We start from the raw sequence: 24,619 nt of genomic DNA on the forward strand, positions 1-24,619 counted from the left end.
CCTGGGCTGATAGTTGAGTGAGGACAGAATAAATCTGGTAAGAGGAAAGAGCTTGGTACACTGTAAGGCACTGAGTGAGCAGCAAGAATTTCTGGCCCCACCTGAAGGCTGTGTGTGTATCATCTTCCACCCACCCACAGTCCCAGGCATAGCCGGGGGAACTTCCATTGGCCTCTGTCCACAGTGCTGAAGTCACAGCCAAGCCAGCTGGGGATCTTCAGTCCCTCTTTTTCTTTTTCTTTTTTTTTTGGCAATATACTAATTTATCCATATATACATTCACTTTACATTATTACATTTTAATATTCATCAAAAACAAAAACATGGAACGCTTCATGAATTTGCATGTCATCCTTGTGCAGAGGCCATGCTAATCTTCTCTGTAATGTTCCAGTTTTAGTATATGTGCAGCTAAAGTGAGCACTTGAGTCCCTCCTTGTCCCATCTAAGTAAGCATCAAATACAGAGACTTCCAAGCCCAAGGATTGCCCTAAAGCTCAGAAATTAGTGCCAAAATGTTTTTTATTTCACTAATTTCAAGTATCTTTGTCTTTAATAATAATAATAAATAAATAATAACACTCCTTTCAAAACTATAACAGGTACAAAATGGGCAAGATGTGATTTAGCAGGTCAGGGAGAACAGAGGATGCAGTCTTCACCTGGTGTGAGTGAACTACTAAAAAGCTGATGTAACCTGAGGCTACATGGAAAGAAGTACAGGGTCAGAGGAGGGATGCAGGCCGGCTGGTATGCTGCACCAGCACTCCTGGAAAAAGCTAACCAGAGCCAGGCATCATGAACTGAAACCCAGCCAGGGGAACATGGTCTTAGTGGCTGGGATTGAACAAGGCAGAGGAAGAACCCATGAAGGCCTGAGAGGTGTTCACCCTGTCGAGGATCAGACTCAAGGGATGCAGATGGCTGATGTCTGGTAGATGGGACCAATGAAGTCAATGTGACCTCAAGCACAGAGCTAAGATCAAAGGTGGAAGAGAGACAGATTTCTGCTCAATAGGACCAAAAGATAACTGAATACCAGGGAAGGTAGTGAAGCTGTACAAGCATATGACAGAAATGTGGAGTTGCGGGTGAAATGTCTTCCCAGGTGCCCAGTCCTCTTGAGACCTGCGATGCCAGTAAATGGTTAAGCACCTTCTGGTGCATCCCCAGCCCTGAGGCCTGCTGAGCTGTAGGGAGATCCATGCTTATACAGACCCAAGTGACCCCAAAGCATCAGCATCACTGCGTTGGGAACCTTTTTTTAGTTCAACCTCTTAAACCGACTGCTGTGCCTCCAGCTCTGAGTCCTGACCTGAGAGAAAAGATCCAAGATCCCAATATGGCTATTATCCCCTTTCCAGGTGGGCTCTGGGAAGCATGCCTTTAGAACCTGATGTTGCACGCCCTCTGCTGGTCATTCCCAGTACTGTTCTCTCACCCCAAAGAAAAAACCCTTTTGAACCTTTATGGTACTAGTCAGTGTAGGTTCAGAACAGACGGAGAGACACGAGGCAAGTACCAGGGAGTTAGATCACTCGTCAGTGTTCAGTCAACTTACAGGATCATAACTGAATCTGTGGATGGTTCAAGTATCAGTATCAAGATTAGGGCTCATCTGTGTCTAGGAGGAGGGCTTAGACTGAGGCTGGGTATAGGGAACTTTCTGGTCCAGGACTAAGACCAAGGTCAGTGTCTCAGGCTGAGGCCAAAGTTAGGGCTCATTGTGGGACTGAACTCTGGGCTCAAGTGTCAGCATGAAGCGTGTATCCAGGTGATATGCTAAGAGTCTGACCACAGGAAGGAGTCAGTCTGCATCCAGGGTACTGGGGTCAATGTAGTATTCCTATACCAGGTGGAAACATTAGATAATAAGCACCAGCCATTGGAGAACTCAAGCAGAGATATTGCCAGAGAAGAAGTATAAGAGATGGGGGACAGAATAAGCAAGTCACTAATTTCTAAGGACCTCCCAACCTTAAAGATGGAAATAGCCAAGCTAGAGCACCCCTTTCTCCTCAGAATGTGAATCTCAGTATTCTAGTTCCAGCTTCCTGTTAAAGCCCCCCACCAACCCTAGTACTGCCACATACAAATTATAGGAACAATTTGGGGACAGGAGAGGCCCAAGGACCAGTCCTGTCACTGCAGAAAGCTGGCAGCTGTGGGGGTAGTCTTCCTTTCCCCCAGGATTCTCTGTGTCTACTGGCAACAAGGCTTGGCAGCCTCCCACACCCAGATCTTAGCAACCCTGGGAGCCCCTGGCAACTGCTGCCATGGTGACAAGACAGGGAACTGAGAACAAGTTGGGGGGGGGAGCACTTCCTCTGGAGGCTTCAGGATATGTGCAAGATAGGGGTCCCCCTCCCAGACACAGTCTGGGAGGGAACATGTGCCCCTGTCTAAACACCTCCTCACTGGCACCCACCCCCGCCCCTGCCCCAGGGTTCTGGTTCCCTCAGGGTGAGGAAATGAGGGACATCTAGGGTTGTGACGTCTCCAGAGGGAGGGAGGGTGAGTGGGGGTGTTTGGAACTGACATGATCACAGATGCATGCGTACACTGGCAGACATGGTGTCAGCATATCAACAGCCATGAAGCCACACTTCATCCACTCTTTGTCATGTAGACACAGGCCTGCTTAGTCATTTAATCACATATGTACAGTAACACAAAATCACATACCTACAGCAAATAACACGGAATCAGGCACACTACCACACAAAAATAATTACACAGATACACTCACTTACAAATTGCATGACAGATACAACATGACAAATAATTCCCAGGCTCAAACATTTACAGATGCACTCACATACCGAGATATCTGTGAACATACAGTGTAAGTTAACTTTCTTGAGTGTTAACTACAGGCCGAGCTCAGAACTAAGTGCATTACATGTGTTACCTTAATTAACCCTCTCAATGACCCTATGAGGTAGTGCTGTCCCCATTTTACAAAGGAGGAAATGAGGCAAGGATGTGGCAAGTAACCTCACAAGGTCAACAGTCTGCCTTCAGAGCCTACATTCTCATACCCTATGCCACACCCTGAGGCACCCCTGGTTCCTCTCATACGTTCCTGATACCCAGCGCAATGGGACACAGGACAGCAACTGCAAACTCGGCAAACAACGGAATCTGTGCCACCAATACCTGAAGGCACAGCCCTGCACCCTTGAAGGTCTAAGCCTACACTTCAGCATTAGCAGGGACCAGGTAAAGGCCGGTGACTAAACTCTGCCTCCGTGTTGGCACAGGCAAGGCTGGAGGAGGCAAAATAGACAAACCTGGCATAGGAAGAAGCAGAGCCGCCCACAGCCCAGGCCCCCATGAATCTGGAGGTGGGGGAGTGAGAGCCCTCAGACATAAGGAGCCAGTACCATTCCTGGGCCCCCTCACCCTCCCTTTCCCACCTCCATGTCACACTATTCCATTCCCTCATCACCCCACCTCCCCTCCCTTCCTCATTTCTTCTCACCTCATCTCTCTGTCCCATCCTTTTGCTACTCATCCCATCTCCCCTCCCTCCTCTCCCTATCCCCCTCACCCCATCTTCCCTCCCTCCTCTCCTTATCCCCAGCACCCTGCCTCCTCTTACCACATTTCCTTTCCTTGCCTCACACCTCACACCCCTTTATACCTGGGATCCCCATCGTGATAACTAGAAAGAAGGCATATAGTGGAGAATAGGCAGACCTAACCTCAGGATCCCTAGACTGCTCTCCTGTTCTGCTCTGTAGCCTAGGTATTGATGCTCTCCAAGCCTGTTTCCAGCTCTGTCTAGTTTGCATGACCTCATGGGTGTCCATACACTGCCTCAGGGAAACTGCAAGGAAAGAGAAGTGAGAGCTTCTGCTCTGGCCCTTCCTTTGTCCTCAAAGCCCCCAAGAACTCCTTCCCCCTCTTCACCCCTGGATTACCCCCTCCCTACCCCCGCTCCCTCTAGCACAGATGGGCCTGGGAGACAGTGACGTGGGCGCCAGGCACCGTGTCTGCTCAAGCGTCGGCTTCCGCTGGCAACCGCCTACGCAGCCCTGCCTGCTCTGAACATCGGGGACACTGGGGCTGAGAATTAATGGGGGTGGGGGTGGGGGTACTGAAATGGGAGAGTCTGAGGGTGTTAAGAAAGGAGATCATGTGGAGCTGAGACGAAGGGTTAAAGGGGGGGGCTAGGATAGGGGAGCTCATGGGAGTGGATAAGGATTAAGAATAGGATAAGACAGAAGATCATGGGGGAAAGACAGGAGATCATATGGGGCCAGGAAGGGGGGGGGGGGAGTAAAAGGGGGATAAAATGTGGGAACTCAAAATGGAAGTAGGATGAAAGATTATAGGGAGAACTTTAATGAGGATTGTGGGGATTGTTGAGAAGGGGCTGCTCATGAGGGAGCAGGGTTGAGGAGATTATACAGAGGATGAAAAGGGGACTCATAAAGGGAATCTTGGAGGTGCTAAAACCGTGGAGAACTGCTCGGTTACAAAGGAGAGAGCAGAAGGGTACTTAAACTATGCTCGTCTACCGGGGTCCGTTTTGAGATTCAGTTAGGTCATATCAGGTCAACTCCGGGTCACGGTAAGGTAAAGCTAAATCAGGTCAGGGCTAGGTCAGTTCACGGTTCAATGGAAGACAGGTAAGAATGGTAACCTTTTCACCCCGGTCCAGGGACCACACCTCCCAGAGTGCACTATTCTCTCCCCTACCCTCCTAAATGAAGACAGGAAAGAATGCCCAGAGTCACCGCCAACTGGTGGGCGCAGTTTTCCTTTAAGGCTGCCTTTGACGTTGCACGGGTTCCAGAAGGTTCTCCCGGGGATTCGGGCAGTGGCCAGTACGTCCCACGTTCTCAAACCGGAGATTGGACTAAAATAGTTGTCCCCCGACTGGGGTCTGAGCCCCACAGACCAACCAATAAAATCAAAGGGCGCGTGGAGTTGCCGCCCTCTGTCCCTTTTACCAATGACACGACGATATAGCGAAGAGGTGTGGTTGATTGATCCCAAAATGCACCAATCAGACCCACACCAATCACGGCCCGGAATGTGTGCGCGTGTGGCCGGGTGACAGAGGCGGAGAATGGGCGGCTACCACAAAGCCACTCGTTGAAAGCTGTCCAATTACAGCAGAGGCTGAGCTGAGTGACGGGCAGACAGCGCAATGGGCAGTGCGGAGGCGGAGCTGTGGGGGCGGGTTCCCGGGCCCGCTGGCCGCCGCCGGGCGGGCGGGCGACTCCTGTCCCGAGTGGAGGCGACGGAGCCAGAGCCGGGGGAGGGGGCAGCGGCTGTCTGACGGACCGCGGCGGCGCCCGCAGCTCCTCACTGGTGAGGGCGCCGAGCCAGGACTCGAGGGTCCCGGGAGGGGGGCGTCGCGCGTCGCGAAGCCAGGGGTCCTGGTGTCGGGATGTCGGGACACTGAGGGCCCATCGGCTCTTCCACCGCGGGGGTGTGGAGGCTCGGGGTCTGCAAGGTGCTCGATGTCCGCGACCCTCTTACAGGGGGCAGCCCGCGTCTGAGCCGGGGGAGGGTCGGGCCGGGTCGCACTGGGTTCCGGGGAGGCGTTTCTGAGCCAGCCCAGTCAGCCAGCGCCGGTGACATCACCGACTACCCTCCCCCGCCGGAGCCCCCTCCCCTCTCCTCCCCTCCTCTCCTCGCCGCGCCTTTTGTCCCAGCCGAGCTCTGCCCCGCCCCGTCCCGCCCATCTGCGAGGGAGGAGACTCCCTGTCAGTGACTTCATTGAGTAGATTCTTGGGGATTGGGGTCTGGTCCTCCCCGGAGAGAGAGGCGAGAACACGCTGCCTCTCAGGCCCTCACAGACAATCGCACCTGTCAGAGGTACACACGCTGCCACTCACAAGCACACACTCTTCGCACTGCCAGCCTTACTGTCACACAGCCATACAGCCATTCACAATCAGCCAGACATCGCTGCACCTGAGAGCAGGTGACCGCTGGACCCTATTCCTTCACTCTCCACACCTGGGGATCAGGTCCAACTCCTGCTGCACCGGACAGGCCTTGCTGGGCAAGTGCCTCTGAGAACCTGAGGAGGCGGCTTCCAGAGCTGCAGCTCTCCAAGCAGGCTCCAGTGGAGCGATCAGAGGTGAGGGGCTGGGCTGGGCATGTTTAAGCGTACAGTGCTCTCCTGCCCATCCCCAGCAGCACCCCAACTACAGGCCCGAGGCGCTTTCCGGAGCTTCCCACACTTCTGGGGAGAAGACTTCTTAGCCAGCTTGATGTTTAAAATTCAGCTGGAGCCCTTAAAACTTCGAGCGTGGACGCTGAATGGGTTTGTAAAGTTTCGGTAAGTCCCTCTGGAGAAGGGCACTCATACCCATACCGAGTCAAATTCTCCATGTCATATCCCCCTCCATTGCCTACCCGCTTCCTCCATCTCATCCTCGTCTCATCCCCAGTTACGTATAAGAACCCCCCTTCTGTCCCACCCTTACATTTGAATGAACTGCACCCCTTGTCATTCATCTCTTATACCAAACCCTTCAGGCATCCGTTTTCCACGAACACCTCCTCTAGTATTTCAACTCTCTACATCCCATTGGTAACCCATTTGCCACTTCAGACATTTTCCATTTGTCATCCTTCATCCCCCTCCATCAGTACTTCATTTTCTGTATCAACCATCCCCCCTCCCTGTACCAGTCCCTCTTGCCATTTCTCATTTTTTAGTCCTGCCTCTACATTAACATCCTCTTCATTCTCTCCATCAAAGGCAGTGCCATGCCATGGGGCTCCTTTGTCATTCCAACACGTGGCTTGTGGGTAGGGGAGGGAGGGAGGAAAGAAGGAGGAAAAAAGGCAACTCCTGAAAGAGCTTGCCCTATGTCTGTGGAGGCAAGAGAATTACAGGTGTAGAACAGCTAGCGCGGGGGTGCAAGGGAGGAAGCTGGCCGGATGAAGGGGCAATGCAGGGACAGTGAGGGGAGGGTTGAAAGCACTGGCAAGGCGTTCCACTCACCCTCAGCCTAAAAGCTGCTACAGTTCTCTGGGGGCACCCTCTTGGTGTGCTAGGGTTCCTTCCCAGTTTCAGGGGAAAGAAGGTGTAGGCTGAGGCAGAGATGGCGGCAGACCACCCCCAACTCCCTCTCAGACAGCTTTTACTGCTGCTTCCGAAAATGGCTGCCCTCCCCCAGATGCCCTTTCTTCTCTGCCTCCCCAGCCACAGGCTCCCCCACCAGGCACGACATGCTGGTAGGGGAAAAGGGGGAGTGCCCGCCCTAATGGAGCCTTCTCTTCGTCAGAGTGAGGTGACTCCCAGAACCATGAGTCAACCCAGCCACCTGTAACAGGCCCTGTGGGGGCAGGAGTTAGGGCTGTTGTCCCTGTCTACCTGGGCCCTTGAGGCCTCCCCTAACCCATTACAGCCCTCACTCCTGCCAGGACACCCTGTAATCTCTCTGAAGCAGTCAGAGGCAAAAAAGCAGGCCTTAGCTGTGGCTGCCAGCCCAGGACATTGCTAGAAAGACGCCGGTTCTCTGGGCTTTGGCAGGGGTTGGCCAAGTCTCAGATGGGTTAGAGAATGGCTTCTGGCCATTCCCCCAACTAGCTCTAGCTACAGGAAAGTGCCTTTCCCTCTATCCACAACAGAGACATTGATGGAGGGAGATTAGAGTGAAAGAATGAGAGTCCTGTGTTTCTCCCTCATATAAATAACAAATGCCCCTGCACCCAGCATGTCAGGGACTATCAGAGGAGTGTGGGCCTGGCACTGGGCCAGATCCTAAACCATGAGGCAGGTGAGAGGGAGGGACTGGTAGAGAAGGTACTAAGGAACTGGTGGTTAGTGCCCAGTTGTCTCCTAACAACTAAGGTTTAAAAGGCCCTACCTCCAGGATGCTTTTGTTCACTAACACTGATGCTTAGGTGGCACAGACATGTCTTCACACACAGTTTTGTGTGTAGACACTGGGAAATGACTAAAGGGAACTGTTGCCCTGGTTGGGGGAAGGACGGTGTCACCCCACCCTGCTAATGAGAGAGTTAGAAACAGCAGTATCCAAAGGCTGTGAGTCATCCTCTAATCTGAATCACACGTGAGGCTTAGCATAGTCTGGGGAGCGGGGGCAGGGAGGCCTGGGGTCTCCAATGGCCGAGAGCAATTCAGGTACACACACCCTGACTCAGCCTGGCTGGCCAAGGCAGCTGGCTGAAGACCCAGGCCTGTTCCCAGTCCTGGGCCACTGCCCCAGCTGCCCTTAGCCTGGGCACTATGCCTGAGGCATGGCATAGGAGACCACGATGCTCAGGTGACCTCACCCAGTACGCTGATCTTCACCAGCTTCTGTGCGTGGGTCTGTCAGTCCATGGTGCCACCTCACTCAGCAGAGCTCGTGGGAGTCCTCAGTCTGGCCCAAGGACCTGGGCCTTAGAATAGCCCCAAGAAGTGGGCCACAGCCCCCAGCTTCCTGTTGGGAAAACCCAGGAGCTAAGGAAAGAATCACAGAATCCTAGAATGTCAGAGCTGGAAGAGATCATCTAGTCCAACCCTTTCATTTTACTGATGGGGAGACAGAGGCCCACAGAACAGGCATGACCTGCTGAAAGTTACACAGTGAGTCATTTAGGGATTGCAGGATCATCAGGAACAGGACCGGGGTAGAAGGGAATAGAGGCATCAAGGATCGGCCCTGGTTTCTTTCAGAAACAAGGACACCAGTGCCGGTCCGGTGGCTGTGATGGGAAAGGATTACTACAAGATTCTTGGGATCCCATCGGGAGCCAATGAGGATGAGATCAAGAAAGCCTATCGGAAGATGGCCTTGAAGTACCACCCAGATAAGAACAAAGAACCCAACGCTGAGGAGAAGTTTAAGGAGATCGCAGAGGCCTATGACGTGCTGAGTGACCCTAAGAAACGGGGCCTGTATGACCAGTATGGGGAGGAAGGTAAGAGGGCAGTGCTCCAGCCTGATACTGGACACCTGTCCTTGTCTGGGGTCCTGGGTGACCCAGTTCTCAAAGCAGGGAACTGGAGACTGAGAAGGGGGTGAGGGAGGCAAGTGTTCCCAGCACTGACATCCAGAGGAAAGAAGAGACTACCCACTACCCAGCCTCAGCTCACCACAGCTCTCCCTGCCTCTCTCTGCCCCTCTCCCTCCTCAAGTTAAGGCCTTAGAAAAGCTAGAGCCAGAGACCTTCCCCGCCCTTCTTTCCCTCCCAGCCTTATTAGTCCTGCCTGAAGTCCCCGCTTCTTCATTGGCTGATGGGGAAGGTTAGGAAAGGGAGTGTGTGGCTCTCTGAGGACAGCGCATTTACAGTCATCAGCATAAAAGTTTGGCCCTTAAGCAGCCGAGGAATTAACCACTGGAGCTCTGAGCTAGAGATGGTTTTCCCCTTCCCTGCCCCCTTCCTGCCCACTTCAGGCCAGCAGAACAGAGGTAGAGTTTCGGCTCCCTGCGGAAGTGGCAGGGATCCAAGCAAGAGTGGAAGGGGAACTGCTGCTGGCACCTTGCCCCCTCCTGGGGTAGCTGGTGGCCACGCACAGGGTGTCAGGAAAGGTCCAAATAAAGCCTCTGAGAGGGCGGCTCCTCCCAGCACATCCCACGGGCATGATGTAGCTGCTAATTCTGGGCCTGCCCCTCAGGGCCGCCTGCCACCCGCCAGCCACAAGCACCTGTCAGGCTATATTAAGAGACATTGTCACAGCTGAGGACTCTCCTTTCCAGGAGGAACTGTCCTTCCTCCCCAGTGGCATCCACCTTTCTTCCACATTCTCCTCCTCACTGCCCCCGTTCTAGTCTCAAAATTAGGTGGGCTATTGATATATACTGTACCTGATACAAAGCAGGTGCTCAAAAGAATGTTCTTTTCCTTTCCTCCTCCTTGCTTTATGTTCCATGGCCCTGTCCTCTGTACACCCCAGTCCTCCCAACCCCCTCTTCTTATTCTCCATGCCACTAGTTCCTTCCGTTTTTCCCTCCTCACCTACTAGACTTGCCAATTTCCAGATTCACCAGGCATCTGCTGGAATCCCCAGTATTCTCTCAGCTAAGAAATGTTTCTCTCTGGGGTAGAGGGATGGGAGGGGTAGTGGTGGGGAAGAGGGAAGCAGTACAGACACCATGCCACCATGTGACCTGTCTAGGAATTGCACTCATTCCTCTGCTCAGCCTCACCTTTGATTAGGAAGAAGGTAGGAGCTGGGAGACCTCCGCTTTCTGCATGACCAAACCTAAGCGAAGGGCAAAGCTCATGCCCGAGGTCCAGGCACCAGTTCTAATGGAGATCTACATCCCAGGAGGGCTCCTGAGGATGCAGCACAACCTTAAGGAGACATCCAGGGCCTGGGAAGGGAGAAGCAGCCTTGGAAATGTGGGTTGTATTTCTGTCTGCCCTGCCCCCTCCCCAGTAGCCAGCTAGAACAGTTGTGCACATAGACTCTGTGTGCAGCCCTCCCTGGGGACAAGTTGTTCCCGGCTTGAAAGGGGGGTGGTAGTGGTACAGCAGGAATCCTTGCAGAGAAGTCACCCCCTCCTGTCATCATCAGTCCAATTTCCCTCTCTCACTGGGCTCTGCCAAGCTTCTTGAACTCACCTGATAATCAGACCCTCAATAAAAGGAAAGAACAGACCTTGAGTCTTAGGGGAAGGGTGAAGAGGCAGCTGTCACAGGTCACTGAATTGCTTGCCACTTGGCCTCTCTAATGAAACCCAAATCTCCTCTTGTGGTCCCAGGAAATAAGAGGCTAATTTAGGCTCAGGCTTCCACAGCCAATGAAATTCTAGATAAAGCCCTCAAAGAGAAGAGTCCCTTCCCCAAGCCTGGGCCCCACCCCTCAGTGTTAATCCCCTTCCTCACTCCTCCCCACACAAGCCCCCCAACTACTCCAATCACCACCACTACCATCCCCCTTGAAGACTGCCCCCACAAATCTGAGCCCCTTAGACAGAACCTGACTCCAGAGAGAGTAGCTGGGGTCACCACCTGCAATGTGCCAGCTCACTTATCCTTTTTGGTTGCTCTGACATTAGGTATGGGGTGTAAGCCTTGGTGTTGTACAACTCCAAGGAGCTCCCTTCCCATTGCAATCTATGTCTGTCCAGTGTGTGAATGGCAACCCCTGGAGCTGTGCAACACTGTGAGCCATGAGTGTGGGAACAAAGCACTTGAAAACTTTTTGTAGAGAAATAGCTCCTCTTCTCCAAGCTAATGATCTTTCCTGCTTTTTGGGGGCCCTCCTGATTTCCCATTTGGGCACGAGTCAGAGAAAGAGGAAACCATGCTAGAAGTAGAGTGAGAGTGGACTTCCTCCTGGACTGTATCGCCACCTTATTTGGGACAGGTCACTTACAGCCCTCTGTATGGTCAAATTCTGTCTGATTGCCTCTTGCCCTGTCTTTGGAGATAAGCAAAGATATGGGAGCCAGGTATGACTTGTAATGTGACCCCAGGCCACTCATTCAAGGTTTTGTGAGACATCTTTGGGTCACAGGTACATGGAAGAGTTTACAGTGCTGGAAGTCACATCTTACCAGTCTTCTAGTCTTAGCTTTTCAGCCTCTTTGAACCTCAAGATGTGCCTTATTATTAAACATATAATTAAGAGTAGAAATCTTGCCAGAGATTTTTCTTACTCTATTAGGCCAGCCCTCTCTGTGGGAGTTAAAGCTTGCTTCTTTCTCTAGGCCCATGAACTAGGAGCTAGAGGGCAGGGGGAGGAGAGTGGGGTGGGGCAGAGACCAGCCATACTGCCCCTAACTTCTCCTCCCTCCAGGCCTGAAGAGCGGCGGCGGTTCATCAGGGGGCTCCAGTGGCTCCTTTCACTACACCTTTCATGGGGACCCCCACGCCACATTTGCCTCCTTCTTTGGCGGCTCCAACCCCTTCGATATCTTCTTTGCCAGCACTCGCTCCACTCGTCCCTTCAGTGGCTTTGACCCAGACGACATGGATGTGGATGAAGATGAGGACCCATTTGGCTCCTTTGGCCGCTTTGGGTTCAATGGGCTGAGTAGGGGTCCAAGGCGAGCCCCAGAACCACTGTACTCTCGGCGCAAGGTGCAGGACCCACCTGTGGTGCATGAGCTGAGGGTGTCCCTGGAGGAAATCTACCACGGCTCCACCAAACGCATGAAGATCACAAGGCGGCGCCTCAACCCTGACGGGCGAACTGTACGCACCGAGGACAAGATCCTGCACATTGTCATCAAGCGTGGCTGGAAGGAAGGCACCAAGATCACCTTCCCCAAAGAGGGCGATGCCACACCCGACAACATCCCTGCTGACATCGTCTTTGTGCTCAAAGACAAGCCCCATGCACACTTCCGCCGAGATGGCACCAACGTGCTCTACAGTGCCCTGATCAGCCTCAAGGAGGTGGGGCCTGGATCAGATTGTGTGTGTTTTTATCGGGTGGGGGGTGGAGGTGACGGAGACATTCTTTCCCCACTTTCTCTTTTCTTCCCTTCCCAATCACTCTACCCTACCTTTTCCTCACTTTCTGTCTCATTTTCCCCAGGCACTGTGTGGCTGTACCGTGAACATTCCCACCATTGATGGCCGAGTGATCCCTTTGCCCTGCAATGATGTCATCAAGCCAGGCACCGTGAAGAGACTCCGTGGGGAGGGCCTTCCCTTCCCCAAGGTGCCCACCCAGCGGGGAGACCTCATTGTTGAGTTCAAAGTTCGCTTCCCAGATAGATTAACACCACAGACAAGACAGATCCTTAAGCAGCACTTACCGTGCTCCTAGGCCCTGCCCCAGCCAGCCCAGAGCCTTCCACAGCAATAGCCCCACACTCACCCCACCCATTGTGCACCCAGCTTGATGTCCACTGGACACTAGCAACTCTTTCTAAATGCAAAAAAAACAAAAAAAACCCACTGGTTTTCAGGGAAAATGTTCCTGTCCCTGACCCCTTTCAGAGCTGGGCTGCCTTGGGGGAGTGGGAGGGAGGTGGGGAGAGCTAGCCCAGGCCAGGGGTTAATTTTCATGTCACAAGCTTTGAATCCAGTTCCCACTCCGGTGGCTGGAGAGTGACCTGAGTGCTACTTGAAGATATAGAGATTCCTTGTCCACGCCTGTAAATAGCATGTCCTCCTTCCCCTCTCAGCTTTGCTAATACCTCTCCTTTCCCTTCCCTTCAGCTTCCTCCTACTGGGGGAGGAAGAGGATAAAAAGGACACTGCTTTCCCACCCCAGTCCCACCCCCAAGTCCACAGTGTCCAAGGTTATCACACACATATTCATGCACACAAAGCACACACCTAGAGCTGTGTGTGCCTCTCCAGGGTTGAGATAGGAAGGGAAGGTCCATAACCCATGAACCGGGCCATTGAGCACGAGACACTTTTCATTTGGGAAAGGGAGGTGAAGGGGCCCTCAGCAGCCTCCCTGACAGCTGCCCTGCCCAGACTCTGCAGAGCTGGAAGTACTGTCCTCCCTGCTGCTCTTAGGAGTGTGCAAAGGTAGAGGAAGGGGAGGGGGCTGCTGTATTAAGTCAGAGAGGTGGAGGGCAGGGTCTGTCTCCTAGCCTTCATCAGGAAGGGAAAGGGCTTTGGGTCAGGTGGCAGCTATTCCCCACCAAGAGATTCAGGGTCACAGGTTTCTCCCCACACCTCTGAACTCAGGGCCTAGCCACCCCTAAACTCCCAAATCCCATTTTTGTGATATATAAAGCTACTTACTTCTTACCCTTCATGGAGGCTGCGGGGGAATTTCTAGCCCTCTGACGCCTGTGTGACCCCACCCCACTCCCATAATTGTATAAAGATCAAATAGTGAAGGAGCTAGGGTAAGACTGCTTCAGCCATGTTCTGGGGTGGGGTTTTTAGGCTTTCTCACTTTGACAAGCCCCTGAATGTTTTTATAGTAGTTTTTTTGTATTTTTTTGTAATGACAGTATTATGGAAAAAATAAAGTATTTTAAAAATATGGAATCTGAGCAGGAGCAACGAACCTGTGATAGGAGTGGATGTGCCCTGACAATCTCCCTCCTGAGCCCCGCTCACCTTTGAGAAGCCCAAGCAGCCCTCGATATACAGTGAAGCTGACTCCTTCCTTCCTCTAAGCCCAGATTCCCAGAATTTCCAAAATGTATACCCCAAACACAGCAAAGACAGAAGATATCACTCAGCTATTAGAGGAAACAAAAAATATTTGGAAAGAATAAATATCCTGGGTTATGAGAAATAGAGACTATCCTCTAAGGATGTGCTAGCATGAGAATCAATAGATTTTTCTCTACATGGACTGGAATTTTCCTTTGAGAGAAATTTTCCTTTTAGGAGGGATGGAGGAGGACTTTCTGGCTGACTAGAAGAGACACATTCCCAAAGACAGAGCCTGAGGCAAGTGGAGAGGGTGGCTGGAGGTACCTGGCATCCTTGGCCCATGCTTAGCAGGGCCTGGCTGAAGACACAGGATTCCTGTGAGGCATGAACACTGTTACTGATACTTAAGTCTAAATTTTCCAGGGATGTCTGTCCAGGTCTTTGAATTGCCTGTCCCTGCTGAGACAACTCTGTTCCTCAGGGCCTGTGTGTTGACTGCATGATGCACTTGTCACTTTCCTTGGATCTGGGTAGGGAGGAGCCCTGTAGTCGCAGGAATGCTCATCTTCAGGCTCTGCCTGGGCCTGGACTTCCTCCTGGTACTGACTTTCCTCCCAGATTCTTTTCCAGGATCAGGCCCATGACAGCCATGCCCTCCTGAACTTCAGTGTCCCCAGTGCTATGAAGACAACTCTGCCTTCACCTGTACCTGGGCTCCACATAGAGGCTGACAAGGTCTAGGCTTTTAACAGGGATCTTCCTGCCCTTGTTTTTATCCTGGGACAACACCAATGAAAAAACTCATTCTTTTATTCAAGGGAGAATAAATACTTTTGGGCGGAGCCTGTTCCTTCCAGTGAAGAAACCAAGGGGTTTCTGTTCAAAAGGATGTCTGCTAACCCCCCAGCCTGGGCAGGGAGATCCCTAATCCTGCATCCCCTACTCAATGTTTTCCTATTCCAGGTCTCCTAGGGTTGTCCCTCTCTTCACCCAGGGCTAAATTCTTTTCCTAGCTCTTTCCTGAGGCCTGAAGCTTTGGGATCTAGGTATGCTGGGCCAGACTGCTCCCTCTGGCCTCCCTGTGGACGCAGAGGATCTGGGATCTGGAAAATTATCATGTCCCCACTGAGTACTTTCTGGGGATAGACTATGAGACCTTAGAGGCCAGGCTGTCTGAGGTCAGGGGCACTTCAATGAGAAAACCCTGAAATTGGCCTTGCAGCTATGCCTACAATCTCAGCCTTATCATTCTTGGAGATTACATGCGGGATTTGTGGTTCTTTAATACCTGTGTAACCTTACACACACACACACACACACACACACACACACCTGTATAAAAATTAAGATAGTAAAGAAACTGGGAGAAAGTCTGGTTCAGCCAGGTCCTGGGGAATGGGGTCTTTATTGGGTTATCTCACTTTGATCAAGCCCCTGAATCCTTTTATAGTAGTTGTGTGTGTGTCAGGGGGTAATTTTGTATGACAGTACTATGACAATCATTTGTTCATTTATATAATAACTATGATCGGCCTGTCCCTCATCCTGCCTCGGGGTTTCTTTCAAACAGCTAAGCAACCTCGGCTTAGCCATCCCTCAAACAAACCAAATCAACTGCACAGTTGGGTGGCTGAGAGAGAAGGGTGGACTGAGGAAGGGGCCATGATTGAGTCTCTATCAACTAAACAGTTTTATGGATTCAAGGAGCTTGCGAGGTAAGCTCTACCTCTACCATACCCCAAACCATATAATCCGGGCTTACTAATGCTTGTCTAATGCCTAGATCAAGGAAGGAAAGCTTCCAAGAGGTATTCAGGCAGTGTTCTTGACTCACTGAGTAAACAAAATATCCAGTTTCCAAGTGGCTATAGGACTTTCCAGGAGGGGGTAGAGTATACTTGGCAGCAAGCCATGAACAATACATATCTATAGGGATCCCATTCTAATAGGTCTGCCCCAGTTTCTTGCCCAAGTAAACCTTCAGGACATTTTCCAGTTGCTTCTAGTCTAGGTCCTCTTTTAAACACATTGATAGGTCATTTCCTGATCCATTCCCTGAGTGACTCAAGTCACTTTTTATCTCCTCTGAAGAATGGTCCCTCAAAACCTTCACTAGGTTGCTTTCTGAATTTCTTGACAGGTTAAATTTGGGGCCTTTTCTCAGGCTATGCCTCAGGTTCTTCCCTAGGTCATTCTCTAACTGGAACTTTGCTGGGCCCCTCACATAGAAAATTCCTGGGTGCCACAATCCAATCATTCTTAGATCATTGCTGTCTTGGCCCATAAACACAGAGGGCTGTGAAAGTCTATGATCGCTCCTTCTCTGAGATTTGTCTGTTAGTTGCCCTGAGGCTACATCAGTGCCAGAAACTCTTGGATCCTGCAGGCTAGGACCCACTAGTGTTACATGGAACTCTTTCAAAGGTGGTGCTTTAGTTGGTTCCAAATATTATCTATAGGAAATTCTCTAAGAAAAATGGAAACTGGAACATAGGGCTGGGAGCCCAGGCTATACAAAAAGAAGTTAAAACCTACAAATTTTCAGTCTGCTTCTGTAACAGGTATTATTTCATTTGGAGTGAGAGACTATACCTCACACTGGGTCCTAGGAAAGTTTACTCCAAAGGCCCTAATCTGGGGTGGAGAAGAAGGTAGTAAGAATAGGAGCAAGGATTGAAGGTGGGCCTTAGGTAGGGGCTGGGAATGAAACAGGGTTCAGGGCTGGGGAAGCAGTGGGGAATATTTAGCCTGCATTTAAATTAGAGGGGATGAAGGAACAGGCATTAGAAATTCCACTGAATAAAACAAAGGGAGACTCCAGTGGGGAGCAACCACCAGAAATCAGGACAGCAGCTACAAGGGACTCATTGTGCAGAGAGGGGAGACCCTAGAAAAGCTGGCTCCATTTATGCTGCAAACGGTCCTCCCAGGTTTGAGGATGTGGGAGCTGCTGAAGACTGTGCAGTTGATTTGGTTTGTCATCAGTGTTCCACAGTGGTTGGGAGCTTGGGTGTCCTGCATGTCAGCAAATGACTGTAAAATAGTCCCAGATATCCTCTCAGCAAAGACTGGGCAACTCATCGGTTCTAATGATATAACAAAACCTCTATTCAATAATTAACTGACCACTAAGCTAATCAAGCAGAGACTTAGTGTCTACATACAACAAAGAATATAGATCTTACAGAATTAGTTCAGAAAAGTCAATATGCAAATAACAAAACAGCAATAACAACAAACTCTGGAGAGAATATGACTTCTAGAGTTGCCATGTTATATTATTTAAAATGTCCAATTTTCAATAAAAACTATAAAACATGCAAAGACACAAAAAAGTATGGCCCATACATATATGCAGGGGAAAAAACAAAAATCAATAAAAAGTGACCCTGGGAATTCCCTGGCGATCCAGTGGTTAGGACTCCGTGCTCTCAGTGCTGAGGGCCTGGGTTCGATCTCTGGTAAGGGAACTAAAAATCCCACAACCTGCATGGTGCAGCCAATAGATAAATAAATAAATAATAAAAATAAATTAAAATTGACCTTGAGGAAATCCAGATACTGGACTTACCAGACAAAGACTTTAAATCAGCCATTCAAAATATTTTCAAAGAAGTAAAGAAAACTATGTTTTAGAAAAAACTAATGGAAAGTATGAAAACAATGGCTCACCAAATAGAGATTATAAATAGGAGATAGGAATTACTTTTTAAATATAACCAAATAGGAACTCTGAAGTTGAAAAGTACGATAACTGAAATGAAACTTTCAATAGGAGCTCAAAGACAGATCTGAACGGGTGGAAGAAAAATCAGTGATTTTGAAGATAAGTCAACTGAGATTATCTAATGTGAGGAACAGAAAGAAAAAGTAATGAAGAAAAATTAACAGAGCCTAGAAGACCTGTGGGACAACATCAAGTGTACAACATACAAATAACGGGAGTCCCAGAAAGAGAGGACAGAAAGAAAGGGGCAGAAATAATAACCAGAAAAATAATGGCCAAAACTTTCCAAGTTGAATGAAAGACTAGTCTACATATCCAAGAAGCTTAACAAGTTCTAGGTATGATAAACACAAAGAGATCCACAGTTAGACACATCATAATCAAACTATCAGAAGACAAGACAGGGACAATCTTGAAAGAAGCAAGAGAAAAGTAACTCATCACGTACAAGAGATCCTCAATAAGATTAGCAGCTTATTTCTCATCAGAGGCTATGAAGGCCAGAAGGCATTGGATGGCATACTCAAAGGTCTGAAAGAAAAATTCTATAATCACTGAAACTATCCACAAATATGGAGGAAGAATTAAGACCAGATAAACAAAAACTGAAAACCCATTGCTAGCAATTCTGCTCTACAGAAAATACCAGTGGAGTCCTTCAGGCTGGAAAAAAAATAAAAAAGGAAATTAGACCAGTAACTCAAATCCACATGAAAAAAATAAATAGCACTGGCAAAGGTACCTACAGAGGAAAATATAAAAGATAGTATAAATGTATATTTGTTTGTAACTCTTTTCTTCTCCCATCTGATTTTTAAAATACCTTCATAAAGCAATAATGATAAATCTGTGTTGCTGGACATACAATGTATAAAGATGCAATTTGTACGCCCGTAAGAGTACAAAGGAGGGGGAAGAAAATGGAGCTGTATAGGAGCAAAATTTTTATATACTATAGAAATTGAACTGGTATTAGTCCAAACTAAATTGTCATAAATTAAGATTTATTAAGATAAAATAAGATACAGATAAGATTTATCAGGCTAAATTAGTACGATAAATTATGACAATTATAATCCCCAAGGCAACCACTAAGAAAATAACTCAAAACTATAGTAAAAGAAATGACAATGTAATTAAAATAGCATACCAGAAAACATCTATTTAACAAAAAAGAAGGCAGTAAAGGAGCAACTGAGAAACAAACAAAAATGACATATGAAATATAAAAAACTAAAAGCAAAATGGTAGATATAACCCCTACCGTATACTACACTAAATATAAATGGATTAAAACTTTCCAATTAAAAGACTGAGATTGGAAAATTGGATTTTAAAAAATATACGATCCAGGGCTTCCCTGGTGGCACAGTGGTTGAGAATCTGCCTGCCAATGCAGGAGACACGGGTTCGAGCCCTGGTCTGGGAGGATCCCACGTGCCGCAGAGCAACTCGGCCCATGAGCCACACCTGAGCCTGCGCGTCTGGAACCTGTGCTCCGCAACAAGAGAGGCCGCGATAGTGAGAGGCCCGCGCACCGCGATGAAGAGTGGCCCCCACTTGCCGCAACTGGAGAAAGCCCTCGCGCAGAAACTAAGACCCAACACAGCCAAAAATAAATAAATTAATTAATTAATTAAAAATATATTTATATGATCCAATTATATGCTATCTACAAGAGACACACTTTGGATTCAAAGACACAGATAATTAAGAATAAAAGGATGTAGGGACTTCCCTGGTGGTCCAGTGGGTGAGACTTCAGGCTTCCAACGCAGGGGGCCCGGGTTGGGGAACTAGATCCCGCATGCATGCCACAACTAAGAGTTCGCATGCCGCAATTAAGAGTCTGCATGCTGCAACTAAGAAGCCCCCATGCCGCAACTAAGAAGTCCTTATGCCACAACTAAGAAGTCTGCATGTCACGACTAAGAGTCTGCATGCCACAACTTCACAATAAGAAGTCCGGATGCTGCAACTAAAGATCCGCGTGCCATAATGAAGATCCCGCATGCTGCAACGAAGACCCGGCATAGCCAAAAATAAATAAATAAATAAATAAATAAAAATTATAAATAATTTTTTTAAAATATGGTCATCCTTTAAAAAAAAAGAGAGAGTAAAAGGATGGAAAAAGATATACCATGCAAACAATAACAAAACGAAAGCTTTAAAGTGTCTGTACTAATATCAGACAAATCAAACTTTAAAAGAAAAACTGTTACAAGAGGCAAAAAAAAAAGAGATTATATTTTATAATTATAAAAGAGTCAATTCATTAAGAAGATATAACAATTATAAACATACATGCACCTAAAAACAGAACCCCAAATACATGAAGCAAAAACTGACACAATTTAAGGGAGAAATAAACAATTCAACAATAATAATGAGAGATTTCAATATGCCACTTTCAATAATGTATAGAACAACTAGGCGAAAGATTAACAAGGAAATAGAAGACTTGAACAACATTATAAATCAACTAGACCTAACAGACATCTATAGAGCACTCCATCCAATAATAGCAGAATATACATTCTTTTCAAGTACACATAAAACATTCTCCAAGTGAGACCATATATTAATCATTAAAACAAATATCAATAAACTTAAAAGGACTGAAATCATACAAAGTATGTTCTATGATCACAATGGAATGAAAGAAATCAATAAGAGAAGGGAAATGGGGAAATTTGTGTATATGTAAAAATCAAACACACACATACATAACCAATGGGAGATCCTAGATTATATATATATATATAATTATACATATTATTAGGAGAGCCTAGGTTTTATATATATATATATATATATGATCTCCTATTGGCTCTGTTTTTCTGGTGAACCCTGATTAATACACATAGAAATTACCAACTGACTTCAAAGGAAATAGAAATCTCAACAGATAAATGACAAGCAAAGAGATTGAATCAGTAATCAAAAGTCTTCCAACAAAGAAAAATTCTAGAATGATGGCTTCACTAGTGAATTCTACCAAACATTTAAAGAATTAATACCAATCCTTCTCAAACTCTTTCCAAAAATTGAAGAGGCAACACTTTCTAACTCTATGAAGTCAGCAGTACCCTGATACCAAAGCCAGATAATGAAAAATTAGAAAACAGTACATTTTACATTCTAAAATTAGAAAATAATAAATTCAAATAATAAAATTAGATTAGAAAAGAAAATTACAGCCCAACATTCCTTACAGACGCAAAAAATAGATGCAAAAATCTTTAACAAAATATTAGCAAATTGAACTCAATAGCATATTACAAGAATTATTTACCATAGCTAAGTGGGATTTATTCCAGGAATACAAGGGTGGTTCAACATAAGAAAATCAATCAATGTAATACATCATATTGATAGAACAAAGGGGAAAAAAACCACATGATCATCTCAGCTGACACAGAAAAAACATTTGACAAAATCCAAACTTTTCATGCCAAAAACTCAGAAATAAGGAGTAGAGGGAAAATTCCTCAACATGGCAATGAGTATTTTTTTTAAAAATCCACAGCTAGCATCATATTCCATGATGAAAGACTAAAAGTATTCCCCCTAAGATCAGGAACAAGGCAAAGATGCTCACTTTCACTACTGCTGTTCAGCAGTGTATTGGAAGTTCTCCTTGATAAGAAAAAGAAATAGAAGTCATCCAAATTGGAAAGGAAAAGGTGAAACTATTTCTATTCACAGATGACATGATCTTATATATAGAAAATCCCAAAGAATCCACAAGAAAGCTAGTAGCACTAATAAATAAATTCAACAAAGTTGCAGGGTACAAGATTAACACACAAAAATCAGTTGTGTTTCTCTATGCACCACAAATAAACCATCCAAAAAGGAAATTATGAAGGCAATTCCATTTATAATAGCATAAAAAGTATCAAATACTTAGGAATTAATCTATCGGAGGAGATTAAGGATTTATATCCTGAAAACTAAAAAACATGGCTAAAAGAAATTAAAGAACTATATAAACGGAAAGACATCTGTACCCATGGATAGGAAGACTTAACATTGTTAAGATGTCAATATTATCCAACATGATCTACAGATTTAACATAATCCCTATTAAAATTCCAACTACCTTTTTTGTAGAAATGGAAAAGCCATCATCAAAATCATATGGAATTGCAAGGAGTCTCAAATAGCCAAAACAATCTTGAAAAAGAAGAATAAAGTTGGAGAACTCATACTTCTTTACTTCAAAACTTACTAAAAAACTACATTAATTGGGACTTCCCTGGTGGCACAGTGGTTAAGAATCTGCCTGCCAATGCAGGGGACACAGGTTCAATCCCTGGTCTGGGAAGATCCCACATGTCGCGGAGCAACTAAGCCCATACGCCACAACTACTGAGCCTGCACTCTAGAGCCTGCGAGCCACAACTACTGAGCCCGTGTGCCACAACTACTGAAGCCCATGTGCCTAGAGCCCATGCTCCACAACAAGAGAAGGCACCGCAATGAGAAGCCCACGCGCCGCAACAAAGACCCAACGCAGCCATAAATAAATAAATAAATAAATATTTTAAAAAACTACATTAATTAAAACAGTATAGTACTAGCATAAGGATAGACATACAGACCAATGGAATCAAATAAGGAGCCCAGAAATAAACCCTCACATATATGGTCAATTGATTTTTGAAAAGGGTTCCAATACCATTCAATGGGGAAAGGACAATCTTTTCAACAAATGATGCTGAGAAAACTGAATATTTATATTACACCATATATAAAAATTAACTCAAAATGTATCAAAGGCCTAAACTTAAGAGCTAAAACTATAGAGCTCTGGGGAGAAAACATTGGGAAAAAACTTTATCACAATGCATTTTGGAACAGTTTCCTGGGTACGACACCAGAAGCACAGGCAACAAGAGAAAAAAATAGATAAATTAGACTTCATAAAGTTCAGCACTTCTATGAATCAAAGGACACTACTAAGAAAGTGAAAAGACAACCTACAGAATGGGAGAAAATATTTGCAAATTATATATCTTATAAGATATTAATATCCAGAATATATAAACAACTCAACAACAAAAAAGCAAACAATCCAAATCGAAGATAAAAGGACTTCACATTTCTCCAAAGAAGATATACAAATAGCCAATAAGTACATGAAAAGATGCTCAACTTCATTAGTCATGAGGGAAATGCAAATCAAAACCACAATGACATACCACTTCCACCAAGTAGGATAATAAAATTTAAAAAACAGAAAATAAGAAGTGTTCACAAGGATATGGAGAAATCGGAACACTTGTGCATTGCTGGTGGGAATGTAAAAATAGTGCAGCCACTAAGGAAAACAATTTGGTGGCTCCTTAAAAAGTTAAACATAGAACTATCATATGACCCAGCAATTCTACTCCTAGGTATACATCCAAAAAAATTGAAAGCAGGAATTTGAACATATATTTGTACACCAATGTTCATAGCAGCATTATTCACAATAGCCAAAAAGTGAAAACAACCCAAGTGTTCATCAACAGATGAATGAATAAACAAAATGTAGTCCATATATACAATGGAATATAAGTCAGCCAAAACAAAGAAATGAAAATTTTTATATATGCTACAACATGGGTGAATCTTAAAAACATGTGAAATTAACTAGACACAGAAGGATAAATATTGTATGAATCCACTTATATGAGGTACCTAGAGTAGGCAAATTCATAGGGACAGAAAGTAGAATAGAGGTTACCAGAAGCTGGGGTTGTGGGAGGGGGACGGAGAGGGAGTTATTATTTAATGGGTACAGAGTTTATGTTGGGGATGATGAAAAAGTTTTAGGAGTAGATAGTGGTGATGATTACACAACATTGTGAGTGTATCTAATGCCTGAATCTGAATTGTACACTTACGAATGAGAAATATTACGTGTATTTTATCACAATAAAAAACAATGAAGTCGGGGCTTCCCTGGTGGTGCAGTGGTTGAGAATCTGCCTGCCAATGCAGGGGACACGGGTTCGAGCCCTGGTCTGGGAAGATCCCACATGCCGTGGAGCAACTGGGCCCGTGAGCCACAATTACTGAGCCTGCGTGTCTGGAGCCTGTGCTTCGCAACAAGAGAGGCCACGATGGTGAGAGGCCCGCGCACCGCGATGAAGAGTGGCCCCCGCTTGCCGCAGCTACAGAAAGCCCTCGCACAGAAACGAAGACCCAACACAGCCATAAATAAATAAATAAATAAAATTTTAAAAAACACAACACTGAGCTTTCCTACAATCTACACTTCCCTGTACATGACACTCCACAACATTAAAAAAAAAAAAAAAAAAAAAAATGAAGTCTACATCTAAAACTAATACAATGTTATGTGTCAATTATATCTCAATAAAATTAATTAATGATTTAAAAGAAACAACAATGACATCAAAATGGATCAAAGACCTAAATATAAGAGCTAAAACCATAAAACTCTTGGAAGAAAACACAGAAGTAGATCTTCATGATCTTGGATTTGGCAATGGATTCTTAGATATGACACCAAATATGTGAGCAACAAAGGGAAAAATAGAAAAATTGGACTTCATCAAAATTAAAAACTTTGGGCGTCAAAGGACACTATCAAGAGAGTGAAAAGATAACTCGTAGAATGGGATAAAGTATTTGCAAATCATACATTTATAACGGCTTAGTATCCAGAATACATAAAATACTCTTATAACTCAACAACAAAAAGACAATCTACCCAATTTTAAGACAGGCAAAAAACATGAATAGAAATTTTGCCAGACTACAAGATATTTAAATGGCCAACAAACACATGAGAAGATGTCAATGCCATGGGTCATGAGGGAACTCTTGTACATTGTTGAGAAATGTAAAATGGTGCAGTCACTT

The 24,619-nt window shown here is 46.5% G+C and overlaps 1 protein-coding gene, 1 long non-coding RNA gene and 1 other non-coding gene across 5 annotated transcripts in view; 1 reads left to right on the plus strand and 2 right to left on the minus strand.

Moving 5' to 3' along the window:
• The window catches only part of LOC132367145 (uncharacterized), a 200,627-nt gene that overhangs the window by 165,643 nt on the left and 10,365 nt on the right, over positions 1-24,619 (minus strand). The gene's annotated exons all lie outside the window — the stretch shown is intronic.
• LOC132368319 (U6 spliceosomal RNA) lies at positions 318-424 on the minus strand. The gene has a single exon (XR_009504056.1). It is a non-coding gene; the product is annotated as a U6 spliceosomal RNA (small nuclear RNA).
• On the plus strand, positions 5,216-13,896 carry DNAJB5 (DnaJ heat shock protein family (Hsp40) member B5). 3 transcript variants are annotated; one of them, XM_059924977.1, is made up of 4 exons: positions 5,216-5,325; positions 8,660-8,904; positions 11,732-12,333; positions 12,476-13,896. In XM_059924977.1, exons 2-4 carry the CDS (start codon positions 8,694-8,696, stop codon positions 12,707-12,709), a joined length of 1,047 nt encoding a protein of 348 aa, XP_059780960.1. In that variant the 5' UTR covers positions 5,216-5,325; positions 8,660-8,693; the 3' UTR covers positions 12,710-13,896. The 3 variants fall into 3 exon arrangements, with proteins under 3 accessions (XP_059780960.1, XP_059780962.1, XP_059780961.1); XM_059924979.1 differs by lacking the exon at positions 5,216-5,325 and having other exon boundaries at positions 8,259-8,904; positions 12,476-12,701; positions 12,749-13,896; XM_059924978.1 differs by lacking the exon at positions 5,216-5,325 and adding an exon at positions 8,267-8,569.

This window comes from Balaenoptera ricei, chromosome 6 (genome assembly GCF_028023285.1).
Source record: "Balaenoptera ricei isolate mBalRic1 chromosome 6, mBalRic1.hap2, whole genome shotgun sequence".
In the NCBI taxonomy this organism is placed as follows: domain Eukaryota; kingdom Metazoa; phylum Chordata; class Mammalia; order Artiodactyla; family Balaenopteridae; genus Balaenoptera; species Balaenoptera ricei.

What these genes read in the sequence shown, in the direction of transcription:
- DNAJB5 (XM_059924979.1), top strand. Translation starts at nt 8,694, where the DNA reads ATGGGAAAGGATTACTACAAGATTCTTGGGATCCCATCGGGAGCCAAT. An exon ending in CCCTGATCAGCCTCAAGGAG is followed by an intron (nt 12,334 to 12,475) that starts GTGGGGCCTGGA and finishes CATTTTCCCCAG; the next exon opens with GCACTGTGTGGCTGTACCGT. An exon ending in CCTTAAGCAGCACTTACCGT is followed by an intron (nt 12,702 to 12,748) that starts GCTCCTAGGCCC and finishes CCACAGCAATAG; the next exon opens with CCCCACACTCACCCCACCCA.